The sequence below is a fragment of the Candoia aspera genome, chromosome 18, assembly GCF_035149785.1.
Source record: "Candoia aspera isolate rCanAsp1 chromosome 18, rCanAsp1.hap2, whole genome shotgun sequence".
NCBI lineage: Eukaryota > Metazoa > Chordata > Lepidosauria > Squamata > Boidae > Candoia > Candoia aspera.
The window spans coordinates 3463372-3487738 of record NC_086170.1 but is presented as its reverse complement, the minus strand read 5'-3'; the positions used below and the strand labels follow the sequence as shown (position 1 = coordinate 3487738).

The window sequence follows — 24367 nt, the reverse complement described above, 5'->3', positions numbered from 1 at the left end:
TTGCTGTCGTCCCCGCTTGCCCATTTGCAAATGGGTCCTCCTTTCAGCTCCATCAGGCAGGAACGGGAACTCAAACACGCCAAATGTGGCTCGGTGCCCGGGCCATGCCTGCCCAAAGTCAAGTTCCTACTGTTGGCATCCCATGCTCACCAAACTGTAGCCCCGTGCACATCTCTGCTGCAAATTAAAGACAAAAGGCTCATAGATTGGCTGCCTGTCCAGAACATTAGCTCTCCCATGAGGGTCACAGTTAGCTTTGATGCACTTTACCGGTGGCGTCATGCAAGATAAAGATCTGGAGTACTAAGTTGGAAAGAAACCTCTCAACGGGATGGGAAGCCAGGGATCTTCATGGGGTTTTACCTTTCCATCTCACCTCGACTGAAACCAAATTTTAACCCCCATTCCTTCAGTTCCCTAGCAAGGGAGCCCCCAGCCCAACACCTCCTGGGGCATTCAGAATGCCGACAACGGTTGGACCGCAGGATTGGCAGCATCTGATAAGGATGAAGTCTCTTGGTTATAACTATAAGGAACAAAAGAGGTTTCTAAGAATTATCTTTTCTACCAACCGCCATCCTTCGGGCCTCCTGTTGAAAGAACCGGAGGCCACATGCATCTGCACCTCAAAAAGCAACACCCCCCATTCAGCCAGCTGGGTCCTAGCACACCACCCCACAAAGCAACAGCCAGTTTCTGCAACACTTGCCAGGCGACCTCCACACCTCGGTCCCAGCTCTTGCAGAGGAACTGAGACTATTTTTAAAAGGAATCCCAAGACTGTTGCAAGGCAGAACGCATGTCCGCCCTTCACAGAATCAAAGACATGGCACGGGCTGTTCCTGCTGGACTTGAGGCTGGATCCAGGAACGCACAAGTCGGGCTGTGCAGAGTGTCAGACCCAGAGCACCCTCCTTTTGGGGGATTTCAAAACATTCCTGGGCTGAACGCATTTATAAACAGGACCAGCTTCCCTAACCTTATGTTGCTTGATAGAAGCTAGCTTTGGCTGTAGAGAGCAATGCTGGTTTAAAAGCCAAGCCAAGGGCCATAGCTGGGTTCCTTCTGCTTTATGCGACAGAGGGGGCCACTGGACTCGGGGTGACCCTGAGTGGCATCAACAAAGCAGCAGGGAAGGTGAAGCAAAGCTGGTCCACTTTTCCACCGGGCACCAGGGCTGAGGCCGGCACTCAGCGGAAGAGGGCCATCTACCACTCATCAGTCACTTCCTTGTTCCAGAGACGCCTGCATCGGTTTGCCGGGCTCTGCGTTGAGTCATGCACAGCCCCACCTGCAGCTTGAAACCCTGTAGCTCAAAAATTGGTTGGCTGGCTCCGTGAGAACTAGGCTACTGTTCGGGCTGGGCCTCCAAGCTGCCCTTGCTCCATCGTTCAAGGAATGTGACTGCAGGCGGGCACCACCCTGCTGACGGCGTTAACCACAGCTATTCAGACGCCATCGCCTTTCCAGGAGAATGGAAGCCGGGGCACTTTTTTTTCCCTTTTCTTTTAAAGGGACAGGGTGCTCATCCCGTCCAGAGCCTTTGTACCAACGTGAGGGCACCGTGCCAAGCAAGGATTGAGCAAGATCCTGTGCATGCCAGAGGAACAGGCTGAGAAGCGGAAAATGCTTCTGAAATTCAGCTGGGCGAGACTGAAAATAAAACCGGGAACAGCCCAGTTCAGATTTCATCGCTTGTCACAAACCCATGGGGGCTTTTGAAGATTATCTCTGTAATGTTCAGCCCCATCTGCTCCTCACCTTATGGAGTGTCTTAAAGCTGGAAGACCTCTGCTCAGTTTTCACACAGAAGAGGGGGGTGAACTTAATCTCTCTTGCTTTTGAGGGCAGGACCAGAATTAAGGGAACAGGCTGGCACATGAACCGGGGAGATCTTCAGACAGAGGCCAGACGGTCAGAGATGTTCCAGCGGAGGGAGGAGGGGGTTGGATGGATGTCCTCTAAGGTCCCTCCCAACTCGAGGATTCTATTGATCTACGATACATTATTCCTGGCTGCTCAGAACACCATAAGAATCCTTACAGGGATGACGAAGGCTGCAACGTTGGTTACATCATTCCGTTAAAAATTGTTGTAAACCGCCCAGAGTCCCCCAGTGGGAGGAGATGGGCAGGGACAAAGATAGATAGATAGATAGATAGATAGATAGATAGATAGATAGATAGATAGATAGATAAAAAGCTGAAGACGACTTTAGAAAAACATTCTCCCCTGTAATCTCTTCTCATCTGTTCTCTGATACGCTCTCCAAAGCTTCGGAGTTACGTGGCTTCTTATCCATAAGCAAATGACAGCAGCAAGAAATATATATATATTTTTTTTTATCAACCCAAATGCCCTTAGATCAAGTCTTAGCCCTTATCCTTATTTTTAAAAGTATCCAGGATAATATGAGATCAAGAAGATGCCAGCGATGAAGGCGTCTTACCTTAAAGTAGAGGCCGTTGTGTTCTTCAGAGACAATAACTAGGGTAGAAGGGTAGAGGACCAACAAGCGATGATGCTGTTCCTGTTGGTGTCAGAGAAGACCAAGTTTCATATAAAGTAACAGTTAGAGGTACCACCTGCATACCTATTACTTGGTGAAACCTGATGCACAGAAGATGCAAAAAGGAATTATATTATTATTATTATTATTATTATTATTAAATAATATTATTCAATGAGTTGTCACTGAATGAGATTGGGTGGTAGATAAATCCAATAAATAAATAAATAATTTCCCTGTTCAGATGAAAACCTCAGAAATTTTAGACAGCCTCAGCCACAAGACTTTTAAGTAAAAAGACATGAAACAAAAGGAAAAGGGTTTTGGAGGGAAGAGGAAGAAAAAAGCAATTAATAACATCTTAGATTTGGAAGGGAATGTTAGGGGTCATCTAGTCCAACCCCCTTGCAGAATTCACTGGAGCATCTCTGATAGAGGCTTCTGTGACCTCTGTTTGAAAACTTCACGCAAAGGAATTGGGCTTTATACTTTCTTTTTTTTCCTGACATGAAAGAGGAAAGGAGTCAGTTCTTCCTTTGACAGAGCATGCCTGATCATGATTTTTCCCTTGGCCTGATGTTGCTATTGCAACCAAGATCAAAAACTGAGATCAAAACTGAGATCAAAATGAGGCCCCTGGGCCTAGATGGATATATTTTCCCGTAAAACAGCAGAGCAGAATATATTCATCGAGGCCCAGGAGCGTCTTCTAAAGATGGATGGACGGATGGATGGATGGAGAACAACAGAGTTAGGCTTCCAAATATATATTTGGAAGCCTAACTCTGCTGTCTATCATCTGTCTGTCTGTCTGTCTTTGTGCTTCTCCCATCTGAGAACACTGACTTGCCCTTTGAGATTCTTTCACTCCATGGGGAAGCTCCCCCCCATCAGCATCAGCATCTAAAGAGTGCTGCACCTGGAAAGGTAAATGCTGCAACTTCACTTTTGAGACGCAAAGGATGTTGCCCAGTGACGTCCGCTGGGTGCCTTTCCATTCTTGCACGTGGGCGTTCTGCATGGACCACCTCAGCTGCTCCTTCCCGTGGGGGCCATGCGTCCAGCCACTCTAAAAGGGGAAAGCAAGTCTCACATCACCAGCATCAATGGCCATCCCAGCCACATCTTCTCCAGACTCCGTGCCCAGGCTGACTGGCAGCACCCGCTGATGGAAAAGTCTGCTGAAAAACTGGCTCTGCCACTTTCCACCTCGTGCTGAACTTCTGGCAAAGCTTTCTAGAATAGGAGCGCCTTCCCATGTATGTGCGGGCAGCTTCTGTTGGCAAGGCTGAGCTGTCAAAAGCCAGACTGGAAATGCTGATGGGCCTCTTCTCTCTCTCTTTCAGCCTCTCATCCTCATCCCAGAAAAATGACTCACACTGGGAGGCCACAAGCCATAAACAGAGAGAGAAGAAGGGGAGAATGATTTCCTGGGACAGAAAGAAAGCTCCCTGGAGATTTTTAGGGGAGGCAGAAAACGGGGCCAGATTTCATGGGAGGGGACTGTAATAGCGTCTGTACTTGCTAATCGGTGGATTCCCATCTGATGCTGCCTGACAGATGCTGATCAGTTGGGCGGTTCTGCCTATGGAACAGGGTGGGGGAGGGATGCCTGCATTTGCCGCCAATGATTGAGGCAGAAATTTTAGCATTTGTCAAAACTATATCCCAATACTTCTGGACACACTGTTCAACTTTCCCGTCCCTCCCTCCCTCCCTCTTCCTCTGTCTCTCCTTTCTTCCTCCGTCTCCCTTCCACCTATCTTCCTTCCTTCCTTCCTTCCTTCCTTCCTTCCTTCCTTCCTTCCTTCCTTCCTTCCCCTTCCTTCTTTCTTACTTTCCTTCCTTCCTTCCCTCTTCTTCCTTCCTTCCCTCTTCTTCCTTCCTTCCTTCCTTCCTTCCTTCCTTCCTTCCTTCCTTCCTTCCTTCCCCTTCCTTCTTTCTTACTTTCCTTCCTTCCTTCCCTCTTCTTCCTTCCTTCTCGGCTTCCTTCCTTCCTTCCTTCCTTCCTTCCTTCCTTCCTTCCTTCCTTCCTTCCCCTTCCTTCTTTCTTACTTTCCTTCCTTCCTTCCCTCTTCTTCCTTCCTTCTCGGCTTCCTTCCTTCCTTCCTTCCTTCCTTCCTTCCTTCCTTCCTTCCTTCCTTCCTTCCTTCCTTCCTTCCTTCCCCTTCCTTCTTTCTTACTTTCCTTCCTTCCTTCCCTCTTCTTCCTTCCTTCTCGGCTTCCTTCCTTCCTTCCTTCCTTCCTTCCTTCCTTCCTTCCTTCCTTCCTTCCTTCTTCCTCTTTAAGCCAGACCGAGAGCATGCTGCATGGCTCAACAATGCCATCTTTTGCAGAGGGAGCAGGGATATGGAATTGGCACCATCATTTCCGGCTGATCTCCAAGTCACCTCTAGATCTTCACCTGAGTCACGAGGGGCAAATCAGGGTGTCCTCCATTTAAGTGGATTTGTTTGTCCAGGTGGTAGAGCCAGTGCTTCAGTTCTGCCTGGCTGGAGCAGTAGATAGTCAAGGGGGACAGCAGAGGACCTAGGAGAGCAAGAGAGACATTGAGTTCATTTCAGTTGCTGAACAAGAAACTGGCCGAGTTCTTGCGCAGGTTTTTGCAAAGGGAATTAAAAAACGGACTCAGAGCTGAAGCTTCAGTTGGCTCCTTGCCTGCCTGTAGCAACCCCGTTTCAGAAAGACTCAACTTTGGTGTTTTTCAAAAGAATTCAACGATTCAGATGTTAAACAGAACTGTTATTCTGTTGTCCCTGAAGGGACTTCATTGTTTTCCCCACATCCAGCCTTTCTGTGTTGACATAACTTTACCTCATCCAAAGCAAGTGGCTTCGTTTATTTATTCACAGTATCGGCAGCCTTTGGCTGTGTTCGCTGCCTGCAGTGGTGCCCATATTCAGCAAACAAGCCAAGGGTGTAAAGCTGATAATTTCTCAGCATGCCTGTGTTTTATTTCTTCATCTGGGGGACGGTTAGCATTCCTTCCCAGCCATAAATAAGTAGCATAAAGAAAAACAGCCGCAAAAGGAAGCAGGGTGGGACAGCCCAGATCCAGCCGCCAGGCCCTTTTCAAGAAACAGCCATTCCCCCTTTCTGAAAGCCATGTCTGTTCTGTACCTCCTGCCAATAATTAATCAGTATTCAGTGTCCACTGAATATATTTGACTTTGCTAGAGAAAGTCAGCTTTCCTTCAGCACTGATTCTTGGCCTAAAAGATTGGGTGCCCACCGGTTTCAGCGTTCCCCCAGCTGGGTGTCTGCTGGCAGCCCGCATCCAGCCCTGATAAGCGTGGGAACTCTGCTTAGCTGGCACACCCGTTCCCATCAATGGGATCAGACCTCTGCTTGAACCTTAATCATTTCCTACCCTGCCTCTTAATAAAACAAACATCGGCTCCATTCTGCAAGGGCTGGAGCGGTGGTGCTCGCACTGCCAAGATAAGCCCGACAACAGCAAGCTATCATAACAACCCATTATCGGCAGAATGAGTACTTTGGCCTGGTGGCGCCCTGGTGTTTGAATACAAGCACAGAATAATTAGATGTCTTCGTCCTACTCTGAAGGGGGTTGACATTTCTTCCTCGTTGTGCCAACTTGGGGCAAGCAAGGCAGAGGACAGGCGGGTGAGACGGTATTGCCCCATCCATTGCCCCATTAGAGGCACACACAAATTGGCGCTGCAACAAAACATTGCCGTGTGACATCCTCCTGTTCATTGTTCTGGCCAGGCTGGCAGGGTCTTTCCCATGACGCTCCATTCAGCATGTCTTTAATCTCCAGAAAAAATTAAACGCCGTCGAAATGGATTGTTTCCCCCCCCCCTTAATGACACGATGTCGTCACAGGACGACTGTCAAGCTGAGCGTGCTTTGTTTGGCTTGGTTCCTGGGCACGAAAATAATTCACCTTTGAGGTTTCTCTTGCACACGGGGACCGGTAAAAAAAAAATGGGAGCAAGAAAAAAATTGGGTAACATCAAGGAACTTGGGAAGTGCTCTTCCAACATCTCTAGAGGGCCAGGGAGAGCTGATTGTGCACATGTCAGCACAAAACTAAGTGGGAAAATTGTGCCAGACTAAATAGCACAATTCTGAGTCACTTGTTTTTAGCCGCATGCCCAAATTCCAAACCATCCTAGATTGCAAACTTGAGCTGAGCACCTCAGTCGGGTCAGGGTTTTTACAGAGAGGTTATGAGAAGCCAGCTTGGGCTTATTCGAATGGGGTGAACTTTCCCCCTTGCCAGCTAAAATCACCCATAGCCTCTTTGCCTTAAGGGCCATTCCGCTGAAAAGAAAGCTTTTTAAAAAAAATTGGAAGGGCTGGGGCTTGTTGCCTCCGTTCCAGAGGGTGATGCTATCTCAGACCAGAAAAAAAAACATTTCCTCTTCATTGCCCCTAGGCAGGTTGTTGATCTGAGATTTCAGTGGTTTTTTTTCCCCTAGTCATCTCCCCCAAAACATGGGAGGAGTAAAATCCTAAGAAGGTCACTTCTGCATCCTCATAACAAGCGCCCATCCCAGAGCTGATCCACACTGAAGATACTTGAAATGTTGAACGAAATGGCCTAGCTCAGAAAGATGGAGAGCCAAGCAGTTGCAACGGTCCCAGTTTAGAATTCAGGCTTTCTTGTCTTTCTGGTTGCCCACACCCACTTTTTCAATTCATCGTCTAACACCTTTATCAAGTTGCACCCTGACAAATATCACAGTAGCCCAGTTTATAATGGTGGAACAGAGCAATAAACAAGAGCCAATCAATGCGGTTGCTCTGTTCCATTAGCACAACAGCTGATTCACTCACAGAGCACACAACACTTGGACTAATTTGTCCTTCTCGAAAATGATTTCCTTCTCCCCCCCCCCAACTATTTTTATATTGAATGGTTCAGGCCGTGGGACTGTGAAGCAAAGTTGTGGTACTACTGGTTTCAGTTACGGTAATGCTGCTACAGGAAGGAGCTGACTCAGTCTGAACAGCCCCAACTCTGCTGTCTTTTAGGCAGGGCTTAAAAAACTGAACCTTCCAGCAAGTACTGGATTGGAGCAATTTACATTTTCATCTTTCCACGGAGCAGCTGTTGTTTTGCTGTTTTATTATTGCCTTTTTATTTTATTTATTTTATTTCTCAAACTTATACTACTGCCCATCTCCCCCCAACAGAGGGACTCTGAGCGGTTTACAATAAATTAATAATTTGGTGTAGGTTTTTTAACCCTCTTTCAAAGCAGCCTTGAGTTGCATGTGGATGGGTGGCGCTGATCGAATTTATAAAATCAATCAATGGAAAAAAAAAATGTAAGTCAAGCCAGGGGGTTTTCTACCAGAACTGCAAGAAATTTTGAAATTGACAAGCCCCAGTGTGAAATTGACTACAGAACAGGCAGAGGACAAGAGGGATGGGAAGGGGAAGATGCTTTGCCGCAGCCAAAGAATTCTTGAAGAAGATCAAGCAATCGCTCTGTCTTAAAACCTATATAAAATGCTGAGCAAATTCAGAATTTAGCTAGCCTTCGTTCCAAGAAAGGGATCAAGAATTCTCCCATAGTGATGAGGCAGGTGCTCCTGTTCCAAAGACAGTCCCTATTCCTCCTGGCATTTAACTCAAGACCTCAACTCTCCTTCTCAGCTAAGATTTCTAGACCAACACACCTTCAAGCTCTGTATGCAAACTCAGCATTCCCCTCTTTTCTCTCTGTGTTTCCCTTTGTTCTGAGTCATGACTTTGCAGAAACCTTTTCCCGGGAGAATAACCCTTTAGCCATTATTGTTTCTCCACCACCCTAAATGATAGTTTAATAGGTGTGGCATAGTTAGCTGATAAAGAATGTGGATGCTGCTGAACACTTATGGGTGGTATTTGCTTAGATGTCCTGCCTACGTGCTTCTGCCCCAGATGAAAACTAAAACAACAGATGATATGCTCCAATATACGAGGACCAAGATGGAAACTTATAATGAATGGTTAAAAGACGTAGGTATGCTTAGATGCAGAAGCGAAGGTTGAAAGGGGCAGGATGGCTGTCTTCAAATATCTGAAGGGCTCTCAAGGCCTTGTAGAGGATTCAGACTTACTCTCCCTTCCCCAGAGGCTGTGAGAATAATTCTGAGGGACAGGAAGAAGATTGATGCCAGCCCTTTGAGGTAGTCCAGACCAGGGAACCAAAGTTATGAATGCTAATACTACCTTTATTAAAAGATTACAGTAATCTTGCAAGTCTGAATGCACCTCTCCCCTCCCTGCCTTTACGTTCAAGAGAATTAGGGAGGGTCATGCCTGAGACGCTTTCTCAAATTACGTTCCTGCCTTGGACTCAGATTTCTCTTATCTGACCGTCTTGGTTCTGACTCTTTCTGTTCCTTGAGGTGATTCTCACAGCCTATTACAGAGGGTAGGACTAGGACAAATGGGATGAGACTTCAAGGATGGAGACACAGATGAGACACCAGGAAGAACTTCTCAGGAGGAAGAGCTGTCAGTCAGTGGAGTAGGGAGGGATTTCTTCCCCTTGACTAGAGGTTCTCAAACAAAGGTTGGGACATTCGTCTCACTACGGGGGTTGGACTGGATGAATTCTCAAGTCCCTGCCAACCCTGTGATTCTACACTTGGACCCAACGGATGGCTAAAAGGAAGCAAGCCTGCTCTTCTTTTTTTTCCTTTGCCTATTCTCTGAGCCTTAGCTGAGGGATTGTCCTCACCTGTAATTTGAAAAACATGAAGATCTTCTTGCGCTCCGTTTTCATTTTCAAGTTCAATCAGCTGGAGCTCTGTCAGCGGTAGCAAACCCTTCAGGAGGAGACAACGACAGCATTAGACCTCATGTCCTTCGCCAAGCCTTCCTCTTTTATAACTAGAATTTTATCAAAGTTGATTTTCATGTCTGGATATCCAGCGATAGTTTATTGGCAACGAAAAGACCTCAGACTGTATCTAAGGATGTATCCAACCTCTGTTTACTGTGATGAGAGAAGTCACAGCGTGCATTAACCAAAGCCAGGCCTACTTTTTCTAAAATTGGTGGGTTAGGATTGGGATTTGCCTGCATACAATACAAAAGGTGCAGCAAAGGGGTTGCCTCAGTGTTCAACCTTAACCTTTGAAAGCACCCTCCGTGTCGCTGAATGATTCACAAGCATGAAACGGCAGCTGTTTTTCACCTTGTGTGACCTTGGTCTGCACATCTTTCGAGGGGAGCTTTTGAGCACGTATTGGAAAGGGATGTACATTGAGTGGGGGTCAAGGCAGACAGCAGGAAAGTGGGACTCAGCAAAATGGGGATCCAGTACAATGGTCAGGTGGAGTCACCAGGGTAAAAATGGAGAGAAGAAACCGGGACGTTAAAAAAAGGTCGAATGGGAGATGTGCAACCTCTGCCTCTGCAGCCCACAATTTCTTTCTGCTTTTACAAGAAGGGCTGAGCCAAGAAGCAAAGTCCTGGCTTGAGCGCCTGCTGTGAATCTTCCTCTGAGGGTCATTGCACGGATAAAGATGAATGCCAGCTCAAGTTTCTTGGAAGGCGGAAACAGAGGGGGTGAATCCAAAGCCTACGAAAAGGTGTTTGAAAAAGAGAGCTGCTCTAAAGAATAAGACATTGTCTTACAAGGGTCTGGTGTGGACTGTTGAGCAGCTTATCGTCCACAATGCCTGGCTTCGGGGTTTTCGGATGGGGAATTTCCCATGCTGCGCCTGGAAATGCTAAGAATGAACCCAGAAATGGAGCCTTCTGGGGACGCACTGCACACACCCCGCTTAGCACAAAGCAAATCTTCCCCAAATCCGTGGCTGTTGCTTCTAATTACGGATAACCAAATCCTCTTTTACCTGACAGACGTGTCCGCTGGGGCCAAGGGATTGGAAATAGAGGTATTCTTGAAAGAGCTCCAAATAGCAGTCATTTATTTCCTGCCAAAGAAAAGACACAGATATCTTTTTATTTATTTCAGTCATGCTTTTGGGGTGCTTGTTAACCTAGTAAAGGTTAACAGCAACAATATAAAAAGGAGACACAAGTAGAAATGAGTCGCACTCGCATCCACCCAAAGGCCTTCTGAAGCTTGAGGTATTTGAAATTGGTTCTCACCTGGCAGTGCTGGAATTTAAATTTGACTTTGGAATAATAGATAATTTTCCCCAGATTCCGCACCACCGTCTTCCTCCGTCCTTTCTTGAACAAGCTTGGGAACCGCTGGTCAAAGTTTTCCTTTTCATTCTCTTGGCTGGTAAAGTTCTGCACCAGAAACAAAATGCATCAAATATGACTTCCCACAACAAATGGATTATCCCACTAATTCCAAGGATGGATGGATGGATGGATGTATATATATATGTGTGTGTGTGTGTGTGTGTGTGTGTATAGTCTGAATATGCTGTACTTAACATCAGCGTTGACAAGATAATGTATGATAACCCAACGAGAAATAACATCTATTTTTACGGATTCCAACGGCTAAAAACACAGTTTGTTCCTTGAAAGACCAAAGGACAGTGATGTATCTCCCTTCCCCAAAGCCAGAAGATCTGATAGAAGCCCTTCTGGCAGCATCTAGCTTTGTGGTTCTTCTCAGACGCGGTCCTCCTGCCCAGATTCACAGCCCGAAGGCAATCTTTTCAAGATCAAAAAGCTGGCAACCCGAAATTCAGCCGGGCAAATGTCACGGGGGAAAAATGTTTGTTGATGGATCTCCATGCCAGCTGAAGATTTAAGATTTTTATAACTGCAGATTTACGGCTTGTTCGCACCCGAAAGAGGAGTCAACAATAGCTTTAATCTCTTCTATATTCTCTATTGTGATTAATCAGTCTCTGTCTCTTAATCTGAGCCTCGAAATGAGACATTGGCAGCTCAGGTGGAACCAAAGCTAATTTTCATAAGGGATCCTCAAATGCACACCTACCGATTTTCCAAACTCAGCTGTTTTTAGTTTGTCCTTCCTCTCTGCGGACACTCTTGATTTTTCCCTCCCATAAACGTCTTTACAAGCCCATAAAATATTTGATTTTGCTTCCCTATCTCTGAAGGGACTGTTGTTGAAACCTCTACTGTTTAAAACCATTCTTCTTAATTCCTAGAGCAGCTTCATGCTCCAGATCAACATCCCCAGATATCGCATCTGCAGCTTTCTGAAGCTAGATTTCCCTTATTAATGTGTATCCTACCTTTCTGGGACAGAGAATCCTCCTCCTTTTCATTTTCAGAGATAAGATAGACTGAAGGGAGGCTGAGTTGAGCATTAGGCCAGCTACATTCTTAGCCAAATGGGTTTTTAACTTCAGTCTTCCTGATTTAATTGTGAAACACTCCAACCCACTCAGGTCTTATCGAAGCTGGGAAAACTCAAATCCCAGGAAAAACAGTGTGAAAAGTGCATTGATATCACCGGGAACTCACTTCAACTAATGGACTCTGGATCTGGTCCAGTACCTATCTTGTTCGTCTTTCAACTGATCTGAAGCCCAGCACAAATGAACTGGGCTCTGCTGTTCCCCAGCTGCAACCCATGATTTTGGCACCCAGTGTAAAATTTAGTAGATTTCCTTTTTTTAAAACACAGGCACAAATGAACCAAGATGCTTTTCTGCTATTCCCCAGCTGCAACCCGTGAATTTGGCACCCAGTGTAAAATTTAGTAGATTTCCTTTTTTTAAAACACAGGCACAAATGAACCAAGATGCTTTTCTGCTGTTCCCCAGCTGCAACCCGTGAATTTGGCACCTGGTGTAAAATTTAGTAGATTTCCTTTTTTCAAAACCCAGGGACAAGTTTCTAGCCCTCAAGCCTGTGACAATGAACCCCCAAACCAGTAGGTCGTTATTGGATAAAACGCTCCCACAAGACAGAAATGATGCCTTAAGCAAAAGTGTGGAGTTTAATTCAGACAGGCACACAGCGGTGCATCTTAACTTTTTTTTTTAATCCCTGCTCATAGAAATACATGCATCAAGGGGTATCCTAGCTAACCTACTACTCTTCTAAACACGGGGAGTATGCAAACTCTGTCATCCAATCACTATACTTTATGGGTCCTAAACAGCTCAGATTTTACTTGCTAGAATAGTTTGCAGAGCTTTACCTGTGTCTGGCTTTTTTGCCTGCAGAGAAAGAACAGGCTCTGATTTCTTGTGTCTTTCTCACACACACACACATGCCTCATTGTCCCCCCCGCCCCCCGCGTGCCTTAATTCCAGTGAAACAGACCGGGTCAGTTTCTCCAGCCATACCCAAAATAACTGAAAACAAAACCTCCCGTAATTAGGAAGGGAAGCCACCCTCGCAGCTGTCTTCGCTCTCTTTTCCCATCACAAGGCCGTCTTGCCCGAGGGCATGTGCTAAATCCTACCACCGCAGACAAGCGCCGAAAGTGTGCAAGATGGGGTGGCAGGCAGAAAGCCCCATCTGGGTTGGATGAGCCTCTGGGGTTCGCCAGTCTACATACATACATACACCTTTTCAGGCTCAGCAGTTATTCAGGAGACTAACACAGCCTTATTCCGGCTTCTTCCTACCCCGTTTCTCTGGAATGAGTTTCATTTGCCTTTCTTGGCCAAGCTGGTTAGGGAGTGCCAAAGGGGTTATTTTATTTTTTTCTCTAGTCTCTCTGTCTTTCTGTTTCTGACCAAGGCATCTCACCAGAGAACGTCTCCTTGATTCCCCTTATTCAATTAAACAGCAGAAAAAGGAAGAGAAGAAAAAGGGGGTGGGGGCAAAAAAAAGGGAAAACAACTGCAACAACATGGTTGTCTTAAAGCAAAGCCTGCCACACAGGAACCACTCCTGGAAATGTGTGGCTAAACTGCGGGCCATCACCAAAGTCTGAATGCAAAAGGGATGATTTTCAGGACTGAGTTAGATTTTGTCAGGGTCAAAGGAAGCAGGCTTTGGAGCACGACAGAGTTCCTAGTCTCTTCTAAAAAGCTGGCTGGGGACTGGGACGCAAGTTGTTAAATGCAGTCTAGTTTCACCTAAAAGCTAAATGTGAGAATTTGGCTGGTCTTGGGAAGCTAAGCAGGCATTTATTTAAAAATTTATTATTTACAGTATTGTTGGCAAGAAATAACCAGGAGCTGAACTGGACTTGAGGGTGCCTTTGCAGCAAATGCCTTTCCCCACAACTCAAGCTGGGTTTTTGAAGTCCGTTCTGTCTGACTCAGACACTGTGCATAAGGGAATAGAGGGGCTCTCAGTGATAAAAGCATCAGCACATGTTCAGAGGATATTTTATTATTGCCTCTGATGCTCCACACTAAAGACCCATGACAAACTCCATTCATTTCCTTCTCTATTGCTCAATTTAGTGCCCAGAGCCATCTGTTGCCGAAACAGGGTACTGTAGCGCATGGAAGGTTTTAATATTCAAACGTGAAAAGGTCGCATCTGTTTTTAACCACCAGCTGGTCCCTGCAAAAGCGTGCAAGCTTTTGAATTACACAGGACGCTTCATCAAGACGAACCTGGGCTTGTCTCCAGGTTCTGCCTCCACCCACCTACCCAAAAAACAGCAGCCGACTTTTTCATTCGGTTCATAGAGACTTTGCAGGGACAAGCAGTAATCTACACGGCATCAGTGTAGAAGCCTTGGTGGGGGTGGAAGCTGCCAAGCAGCGATTAAGCAATTTCACAAAAGGGTAATTAAAGTGCAGAAGAAAAGCAGAGATTAAGTGAGTGCTTCTGAGTTCTATTGATCGGCTGCCACTGCTGGGGAAGGTAAAATAGAAATATGCCAGCAAGTCACAACACAGCTGAACAGGAGATGCAGCGTGGGGGAAATTAGGTGCTCCTCCACATAGGAAAAAAAAATATATCCCTGCACATAGAAAATCAGCATATCAAGGAGAAAAATGACGGCGCTTTCTACCTGCAGGGATGGGGAGAAACATCCAGTAACGGGGATTCCTACCCCCGTTCTGGAGTAGCAGAGCATAGATTTATCAATGCAGAGTTACCCGGATCAAAACTGATTGCCGCTCCCAATATTTCAACCTGCCCACCTTTTCCTCTCAGACAAAAATTCCAGAGGGAGAGAGAAAGATTTATTTTCCTGTCCTACCAAGAGACTCTGAGCACGTCTGATTTTCCTTGCACTTTCAAAAGCTCTCTCCCCAAACACAGGCCCCACTTATCTCCTTGACAGCTAATTCATAAAAGCGAGACAGTCGTAGGTTCCAACCCTCAGTGAGGCATTCCTAGAATCCTAGCGTTGGTGGGTACCCTAGAGGTCATCAAGTCCAACCCCTTGCTCAGTCTGGGAATCTAAATTAAAGGCTCGACTTCGTATATTGCACAGATCCTCCCTTTGCTTAAAACCTGGCATATTGTCTGAATCCAAATGCTTGGTTTAAACGGTCCGTGGCTTAGCACGGTATGAGAATCCGGCTCTTACGGGCCCGCAGGAAATCACTTAAAATAAGATTTTTGTTTATTTTTTTAAAGATCGTCAGCGGGAAAGCACTGTTAGTGGAACGTATTCAGCAGCCTAGCCGCAGACACTAGAAACATTTAACCTAAAAAAGTTTTATTTCTAATTATAAAGGATAAACCGTTAATTATAATAGTGAGTGCCACTTTCCCTGCTGGGGAAACACGCGTTGAAGCCTGTAATTACAATCTGTGCTCTAACTTAAGGTTCGCCTAACTGCAGAGGCATACATCGGGTCTCCCCCATTTCCAAAGATTCAAAATCCACACTCAAATCTTTATTTCTACCAGGGATGAGAGCTGAAAAGCAGGAAGCACCCACTCCCTTTGTCTCTGTGTGAGTGCCTGTTCTGGCCAGGAAAGCCAGTCATCCTGCTACAGTGTGAGTAACCGAATCATATTCAGAACAGAGCTAGACTGGTTATAAACCCATCACAGGAGAAGGCCAATTTGAAAGAAGAAAAGGCAGAACAGGGAATCATGCAGAGATAGAACAGGCCACCTCTCCCGGTAGGAAATTCTATAGCGGGCCATCACTTGCAATGTGTACTTATTTAGTATGGAAGCAGTTTTGGCTCACTCCCCCTCCTGCACACACAATGCACCAGTCTGTAAGCAAGTCAAAGTATAGGTAGTCCTCGCTAAATGACCATTCGTTTAGTGACAGTTTGGACTTACAATGGTGCCCTTGGCAACCGGTTCACATTTATGACCAATGCAGCATCCTATGGTCACGTGGTCACCATTTTCTACCTTACCAGCCAGCTTCCAGCAAGCAAAACCTATGCGGAACCATGTGATTTGCTTAACAACCATGTGGTTCACTTAATGACTGCAATGATTCACTTAACGACCGCCGCAAAAAAAGTTCATAAAATTGGGTCAGATTTGCTTGATGACCGCTTTGCTTAGCAACCGAAATGCCGGTCCCAATTGTGGTCATTAAGCGAGGATGACCTGTAACTTCATTCAGTCCCTCCACCTGTAGGCATTGCACCAACGGAACCCTCTGCATCAAGTTTTGCATTTTGCAAAATGCATAGCGCGTAGTGCACAATCATGCTAATAATCTAGATTTTGCTAGCAGAAGAAACATGGAAGGCTTTTGGAAAGGAAGGGCCGGGATTCCCTTTTTTCCTTCCATCTGCTCTCACGCCACCCTTTCAGTGCATCATCGCAGCCAACCACACCTCCACACTTAATTAGACGCCCTTCCTTCTTTGAACCGCAACTCGATTTTCGTCTTTCCTTGGTTCCCAGGCTCCCTGAGCCAGTAAAATTCAGCACAGACCTGCTTCAGCTAATCCATGAGGCAACTTCCATCTTATTGGCTCACTAAACCTGGTCTGGCAGGATTGCAATTAGGGATTACGTCCCGATCAGAGATCCCGAAATCTGATTAAGGATTCACCATGCGTGATTTCTGTTTCGTATTTTTTTTTAGCTTACAAGCCCGAGGGTATGCTGGAAAGAGGTCGATTAAAAAAAATCCCACAAAGGTGCATTTTCCTTTAAATGTCTCCTGGTGGTGAGAACACCTGGAGTGCCCAAAAACTAGGTTGGGCAATAGACAGATACCCACACACCAGCCTTCTTTCCATATGATCATGAGGTCATCATGACTCATTCTGAAAAAAAATCTCATGCTTTGTGAGCCAAAACACTATTTTTGTGTGGAGTTTTATAGGCCAAGTTTGCCTGGGGGAGGGGGACCTCTGACTCATAGACCAAAACCAGCCCTGCGAGGTGTACCTCTGGCCTCCGGGTCACCTCCACCACCGTCTTTCACAAGTATTTTAGCTCTATAAAGGGCTTGCCCAGAGAGAGACCATCAATCTCAGGAAGACTTAACAGAACACGAAGAAATATTTAGGGTTTTTCTTCCAAACAAAAGCCACCCTGGATTTCAGGCAATTCCCACCCCAGTACAGAAAATTAATTAGGAACAAATTCTTCTACCTCTGTTCCAACAGTCTCAGGGAATCGTAAGGTCTCCCCATTTTATTTGGAAACCAAAAAACCCTTCCTTTTGGGAGACACAGGAGATGTTACATATCATGCACAAAAACCACGTTCACAAAACACCCTTAACCTGACTTTCTAAATGCACCCATTTTACGTGACGCAATACACCCAACCATCAACTGAGCCACTGAGCTCGATTTGCCCAGTCTGCCAGGGTTAGCACTACCCAACCTTTGTGGGTTGTGCGAATAAACCCCAAAGCAGGCTGTGTGAACGCGGCCAATGCGCCTCCAGGTCCAAGGACCTTTCCACATGGCATTTAAGCTGCCCTGACTTTGTCGGGCAAGCAGAAATGAAAACAGGACCTGAGCTTTACCTCCTGTGAGCGTTTTGTCACTTCTTTATCACTGCAGAGGGACGTTTAAGCCAAGAATAGACAAGGGGGTTTCCAGCACCCTGCAGGCTTGAACGGTGGCATATTATTCACACTGTAGTGGTACCTTACTGATGAATTCACATCTATGACCTCATCTGTGGGTAATAAGGGAGGGTTGTGTAGAAACAGCCCCCCCCCCGCGCTCTCAATATTCCATGGGGGGTAGCAAAGCACGCCTGCAACTACAAATCCCATCCCACCCTCCCTACCAAGGTGAATTGGAGCCCCAAAATTCCTGGGCTGTCCCTATCCTGGGGGCCCAAACTGTGCAAAGATTCTCCATCCCGCCCCGCCTCTAAAACAAGGAAGAAACAGAGAATATAATAAATTGCTATTTATTGTTGCCCCTCTCTCAATGAAGCTGAGCGGAGACTCTGCCCTTTTTGAGGACTTTCCCTTTGGTCTCCCCTCCGAAACCAAGTTTCGTTGCTAGGGTTGACCAAGTGCACCATTTGCACTAACATGTTTGGCTTCGTCCGCAAAGGTGAGGCAAGTTAAAAATTAAACTGCTGGAATGGAAGGCAATGGCATCCGAGTGACTGAGGGCTTAATCACTAGGAATCGGCGCCAGGCAAAGTGGATGTCACCTTTGGACGGGCCGTTGCACCATAAGAGTTTCTGAATGAAGATGATTTTTAGAAAAAATAATCAAAGGAAAGGATGGGGATGTTTATTGACTTCTTCACCCAGTTGTTTCTGATCGAGGGTGTGAGTGGCAGGATAGGAAGTGCCAGATGATTGTCGAGGACCAGCCTCCTGGAGGTTTAAATTTCTACCTTTGCAGATTTTTTTTCTTTTTTTAACCCATCCAGGCCAGGTGTGCATGATGGGAATAACTGTATCAAGCCATGATTTCTCAAATAAGCTACGGGGTTTATAAATCATGCTAAGCCAGTGTTTGTCAACCTCAGCAACTTTAAGATGAGTGGACTTCACTTAATGACCGCCTCTCTTAGCGACAGACATTCCAGTCCCAATTGTGGTCGCAAGTCAAGGACTACTTGTACACTCTGAATCTTAGCCCGCTATTAATATCCTAGTAGACAGTTTTAAGACAGCTCCCTCCTCTTTCTGGGGTGCTCTTTGGGGAACCATCTCCCACCATTTGCAACACATGTGAAATGATGTTGTTCCCCCCCCCCTCCGAGATTCGTACTGCTCCTGCCCTTTTGGCTTTCCGCAAACTGCTAAAAGCCTGGTTAAGCCCCTTTGGCTTTTTTTCTTTCTTTGCTGCTTGATCTTTTCTGTCTTCTTTACCTTGATACAACTTTAATTTTTTTTAAAACATTTGTAAGCTGCCAAAAGTCATTGTGAGGTTGGGCTGCCTCGATATTGAAATAATAAACAAATAAAACAAGTGCTTAATATGTCCAAATTACTGATTCCTGCATGGGGTCCCCTTTGAACCAGGGAGATACTAATTCTAATGTAGAAACACGGCTTCTACGTCAATGCAGCAAGTCAATAAGCTTTTGGCTGACCCCCATCTCTTTAGTCCCGGTGGGCCTTGTCACCTTTCAGACTTCAACATAATGCCCAGAGATGCTTTGAAATCACCCTCTGCATCACAGATATCAAGCTGTTGCACCAGATGGGTTCCACGTAGCTGCTGCAGAATACTTGCAAAGCACCTGTTCCCACAGCCCATGGATGAAACTCGGCCAGATGTAACGTTTCTGGACCATTCTTAGTTTCCTAGAAGTCCCCGCAATGAAAAATTGGCTCAAATTAGGGGAGTCATTTTTGTGAGAATGTTATCGCTTGCCGTGCCATGCTCCATCTGAAAGAGTCAAACAGTTTGCAAAGGAGGCGAGCTTCGAAACCGTGGCGGCGTTTCAGCGGGTTCCCATATCACACCGGGTCAGACTAACATTTGGTTTTGCCTGACGCAAGAACCCGCCTTCGGAGCTTGTAAACCAGGGTTGGTGGCTTGGTGTGCGAGCAACCAGATTACTATAGGGCAATGAATTATATAAAGCATGGTTTAGCATGATGCGTCCAAGCAGGGCCTGTGGAATTCTTCTTTTCTATGACCCCTTCAAAATGCAGATTTCCCTCTTAGGAGTTACAAACATTGGCAGGTGAAATGGGGAGGATTGTATGCGTGTTGCTTTAGAGTGGTGTTTTCCAACCTTGGCCACTTTAAGATGGGTGGACTTCAACTCCCAGAATTCCCCAGCCAGCATGTGCTGGCTGGGGAATTCTGGGAGTTGAAGTCCACCCATCTTAAACAGGCCAAGGCTGGAAAACATTGTTTAGAATGACAGTATTTACAGCAGCTGCATAGATGATGCAAACTAATCTGTAAAATGTTTTTGTGCTTTTGGAGAAGAATTCTTGACTATACAGGCCAGGGAGATGGTATCTTGCATCGCCACCCAGGAAAAAGCCCAGCGTGAGAACAAGGAAGAGCGTTGCTGGTCCCTATTCTGAATTCTTGTTCTAAGATGCAGATTGTGGGCTGGCTTATTTGTATAAGTATACATTCCAGACAAGATCTGCCATTGTGTGTCTGCTGCGTCTCATGTGGGCAGCCGTTGAGCAAGTGGGTTGCGCTTTCACTGGGGAATTACGGTAAATACGGGAGGGAAATAATCCAGGGGTGTACCTTTCTTTCTTTCCACAAAATTTCAGTTCGAAAACATGCAAATGTGAGTAGATTAATAGGTACCGCTTCGGTGGGCAGGTAATGGCATTCTGTGACTGTCATGCCGGCCAGCCACATGACCACGGAAGTGTCTACGGACAAACGCCGGCTCTTTGGCTTTGAAACAGAGATGAGCACCACCCCCTAGAGTCGGACACGACTGGACTTAATGTCAAGGGAAACCTTTACCTTTACCTTAAAAGTTAAGAACAGTTTCTTGGGAGGTCACCAAGAGGCAAAAATGATTGCATTACATCTTGGGGCTTACATCTTGGGGGGACACAGCAAGACTTTTCGCCAGCTTGTAATCTCCAAACGATGGGGTCTACAGGTCCCATCGTTCTTTTACACAGACTGTACTGTCTGGAAGTAATGGGTGCTGAAGTCCAAAGCAGCCCGCCCCCACACTGAAACCAGATTGTGCGTGGATTCACACATGGCAGACGGAGGACTTGCGTCTGCAGCCAAGGATGCCCAAAGGAATTACACACCCGCCCCACAACATTACTTGCCTTCCCGGGAATATACTGGAGTATTTTGTCTGAAGTGACATCTCTCTCGTGCTCTGCTTCAAACCCAAAGAGGCCAGGCAGTTTCTTCTTGCTCTCTTGTCTGAAAAGCAATAAAAGAGGGCCACAAAAACATCAAGGCGAGCAAACAAAGGGGACCAGGAAGGCATGGGGTGGGGTGGGGGGGAGGATCAGCTTTTATCCCAAGGCTCTTCTGCGTTTGAAGCTCACCAACCCTCAAGAATGCAAAAGAGAACGAGGGGCATCACCCCAGACTTGGATTTCTGCCTTGCTTGGTTTGAACTTCAGGAAAGAAAGGGGTTGCACCCCTGTAATACAGAGTCTAGCCCGTTTTAGGAAGATGTTACAAGGGAGGGAAGGAAGGAAGGAAGGAAGGAAGGAAGGAAGGAAGGAAGGAAGGAAGGAAGGAAGGAAGGAAGGGTCTTAAGAGGAAGTTGTGAACTTGGTCTCAGAGAAAAGCAATTGCGCAATTGTTATGTGCATACGAATAGGCTGAGTTTACACAATATATCTTTCCTTGTTTCTGAATTAACCTACATTCTGGATTTGCACAACACACTGAACTATAAACAAACCAGTCTGGGTTGGCAACGTGTTATGCCAACGAAGTAAGCAAACCTCAGCTAAATTTAAAACTAACCAGCCTGAAACATGTACTGGGTTTTTACCCAATCTAGCTACGGGCCTGATGCAAATCTATCCCTAGAATATAGATATTCTAGGATGCAAACCCTGGTGGTCTCCCATCCAAGTACTATCCTGACCCAGCTTAGTGTCTGAACCCAGACCAGGTAGGCCAGGGCTTATTAACTAACAAACGGTGAAATAAATAAAAAGGCCCTTGCTCCCCATATTCCAGCTCCCAACATTAAAACCAGTGCTACAGCATGCCAAGTGGTGCATTCCTTTGGTAAGACGCACATTTCAGCATAGGTGGTAGATATGGTGTTCCGGGTCCTTCCAAAAAGTGCTATCATTAAGGTGTAATTTTTTTAAACGTGACACAAGGCAGAAACCAATTTTAATTATTTGAATTTGGCACCACGGGAAAGAAGAGAACACAACGCAGCATGCCATAAATTGACAGAAGTCAGATCCAGGTCGCAAAACTCCCAGTGACCAGTAGGGGGCAGCCAAACCTTGGTTTTGTTTCTCTAAATTGCCCCCTAGTGGTCGATGGGGTTTTTGCATCCCGCATCTGGTAGCGTTCATAAATCACAACAGGCATTGCAGCCACCAAAAATTATTTAGGCAACGGGCTTTATATTAACACTGCTATTAATATTAAACATTCCTCTTTGTTAATAGTAGGAGTCAATTTCAGGTGATAGTGCATGATTGACAATACTTGAAAAAAAAAAAATACAAAGCGAAATGCAGCCATCTCATTGAAAAAGGGAGCCTGAAACACACACACACACACACACACACACACACAACATCGTTTCACATGCTGCATGTTCCTGTAATTTTCGCGGTTCCTTTCTGAGCTGGTCTTGAGTAGCAGGTCCCACCCCCCACCCCCATTTGGGGAAGCACTCTGCTTTGTGCTCTCCTCGTTTTAATCCCATTTTGCAAAGAGAGAAATGCAAAGCGGGCTGCTTCCATTGGAAAAAGGCACCGTTTCACAATTCCTGCTGCAGGGTCACCAAAATAAACAACAAAGCAGGGCGCAATTTACATCTGATAGTTTGTTAGGAATTCTGTCCCTGCTCGAGTGGAACATTCACTCAGCCCTTGGAAAGGTAAGTTTTTTGCCATCAGGAACATGTGGAAAACTGGAGTTTCCATATAAATGGTTAAATATTTTCCAAAGCCTGCAGCCAAATCTAATCCATACTGTCCTTTAAAAGCAGTTGTGTGCCTGCACACACCACATACACACGCCAGGAGTGATAGAAAGTCCAGGTGTCTGGTTACTTAGGCGTCTTAACAATCTGAAACTGACACTCAGTTCCCTTCGCAGAGCTGGGAATTTAGCCATCCAGAATCATGATCAATAATTTTCAAACTGGGGAGCTGGAAGGCAAGAGAAATGCCCTGCTATCCTGCGCCAGCAGTACCATTGGCTGGGCTAGCTGGGGATGATGAAATTTGTAGTCCGACCTTTCTGGAGATGTCTGCTACAGAATGACAGGAGGGTCCAGAGGCAACAGACAAGGGTTGCGAGGTGTTGTGGAACCAAGCTAGTTTTGCAAGAGCGAAAAAATAGCTCTTTTATCTAAAGACTGAGGTTTGCTAAGGCAGAACACAGTCCGCTGGGAATTGGGAAGCTTCAAAAGTGCCACACGCCTCCCCGTTTCACTGTATCCCCCCCTGCAATGAAATTAGCCGGGCATGACAGTTAACATGCAGGTTGAGCGATTTTTCCCACGCTGTGCAAAATAGGCAAAGCAAAAAGCAGTGTGAAATAATGACAATAATGTATTAAATTTAAAAGCCACCCAAACTTCCAGCGGTTATTATGGGTGCAGTCTTACAACTTTGTAGATATGCACACAAACAGAAAAGAGCACACGTTTAAAAGGGGAGAGACAACCACACACTTTTTCAGATTTCTGGAATGCTTTCCTTTTGCCTCTTCCACAAATTTTCTTTCGCCCCCCCCCAACCCCCCTCTGGCGAATGCAGTTCTGAATACTGTAGGAATTGCAGGAAATATTTAGGACTGTAAATAACTTAGAAGGGTCTGAGAAAGCAGCTTATTTTTAGCCACTCTCTAGGCAAAGGGAAGTGTTTTAGCCACAAAACTTAGCATTCGAAGTTAACTTGAAAGTTTTTCAGCCTGTGCTGAAAAAGCATTGTTAGAAAGGAGCTGAACATCCTAAGCTACACAAAACTCACTTCACTAAGGAATAATCCCACTTCACTGAGCACAATGGGGTCTTACTCCTGAGTAAACACCCACAGGTTTGCATGGCACATTTGATCCTTGTGGCAAGTGGCTCTGAAACCCCCCCACCCCCCACCGGCGGGACAGCCTTTTATGACAGAAACAAAGAGAGATTAAAATAAAACTGCTTTGCCTCCCCCTCCCTGGGGAAGAAATCTTGGATTTATAGATATCTTTTCCTTCTTTTTAAAGACCTCGCCGCCTCCAACTCTGTTCTGAGAACTCCGAAGGATCAGCTTCTGCAAACATTTGGTTGATATAAATCCTGGGGAAAATGACACGCACAGGCAAAACCCTTTGAAAGTTTCAGAGAAAGGAGAGACGGGGAAAGAGCTGAACGCAGCCAGTCTCCTGGCGTTTACTCACCCTTTCTTAAAAGATGGTTTTCTAGAGAAGGAGTATCTGAACCGGCCAGGCGCTTGGGGGATGCAAGCCATGTTCCCCATCTCGAAAGTGGGGTGTATAATCCAGGCGCAGCGTAGAGGCAGAAGTAGCAGGCAGGCTGTGTGGGCCCCCAGGCGCCGTGGGCGAAACTGAGGTGTGTGCTGTCGGTGTGGGTCATGCAGGCTTCACTTCCGTCTCCACAGGAATGATTCTTCTGGGCGTGTGTGATGGGAATAAACAGCCTCTTGGCCAAGCAATCTTTGGGTGTTCAGTTCTCACTTCCTGGGAGCCGATAGCATGCGCACACACAGGCACACAGATCAGTGTGCACCCAAACACACACTCACGCCGGCTGTTTGCTGTGGCTGCTTTCTCGCCAGCAAACTGCAAAAGACACGCCGGGCCCCTGAGAAATTGGGTTTCACCTGCAGGGAGCCAAGCGGCTGAAACCTTGGCTCAAAGGCAAGATCTGGTTTCTCCAGATGTCTCTATTATCCTTCTTTGAGGCTGGCTGGGCATAATGTACAGAGCCATGGTTAAGCCGAGCCAGGTTTATTAAATATTCTGGCTCTGCGTGACCCCCTG

The 24367-nt window shown here is 46.1% G+C and overlaps 1 protein-coding gene across 1 annotated transcript in view; it reads right to left on the bottom strand.

The window, feature by feature from the left end:
- Positions 1 to 23930, bottom strand: part of PLEKHN1 (pleckstrin homology domain containing N1) — a 32755-nt gene extending 8825 nt beyond the window's left edge. Inside the window, exons 1-8 of the mRNA XM_063317496.1 lie at positions 23765 to 23930; positions 20488 to 20587; positions 10596 to 10742; positions 10337 to 10417; positions 9214 to 9301; positions 4914 to 5038; positions 3429 to 3578; positions 2450 to 2530 (exon numbers count right to left, since the gene is read on the bottom strand). Coding sequence (XP_063173566.1) covers positions 2450 to 2530; positions 3429 to 3578; positions 4914 to 5038; positions 9214 to 9301; positions 10337 to 10417; positions 10596 to 10742; positions 20488 to 20587; positions 23765 to 23844 — 852 coding nt within the window. The 5' untranslated portion in view covers positions 23845 to 23930. The remainder of the gene's footprint in view (positions 1 to 2449; positions 2531 to 3428; positions 3579 to 4913; positions 5039 to 9213; positions 9302 to 10336; positions 10418 to 10595; positions 10743 to 20487; positions 20588 to 23764) is intronic.
- Positions 23931 to 24367: the final 437 nt, after the last annotated feature.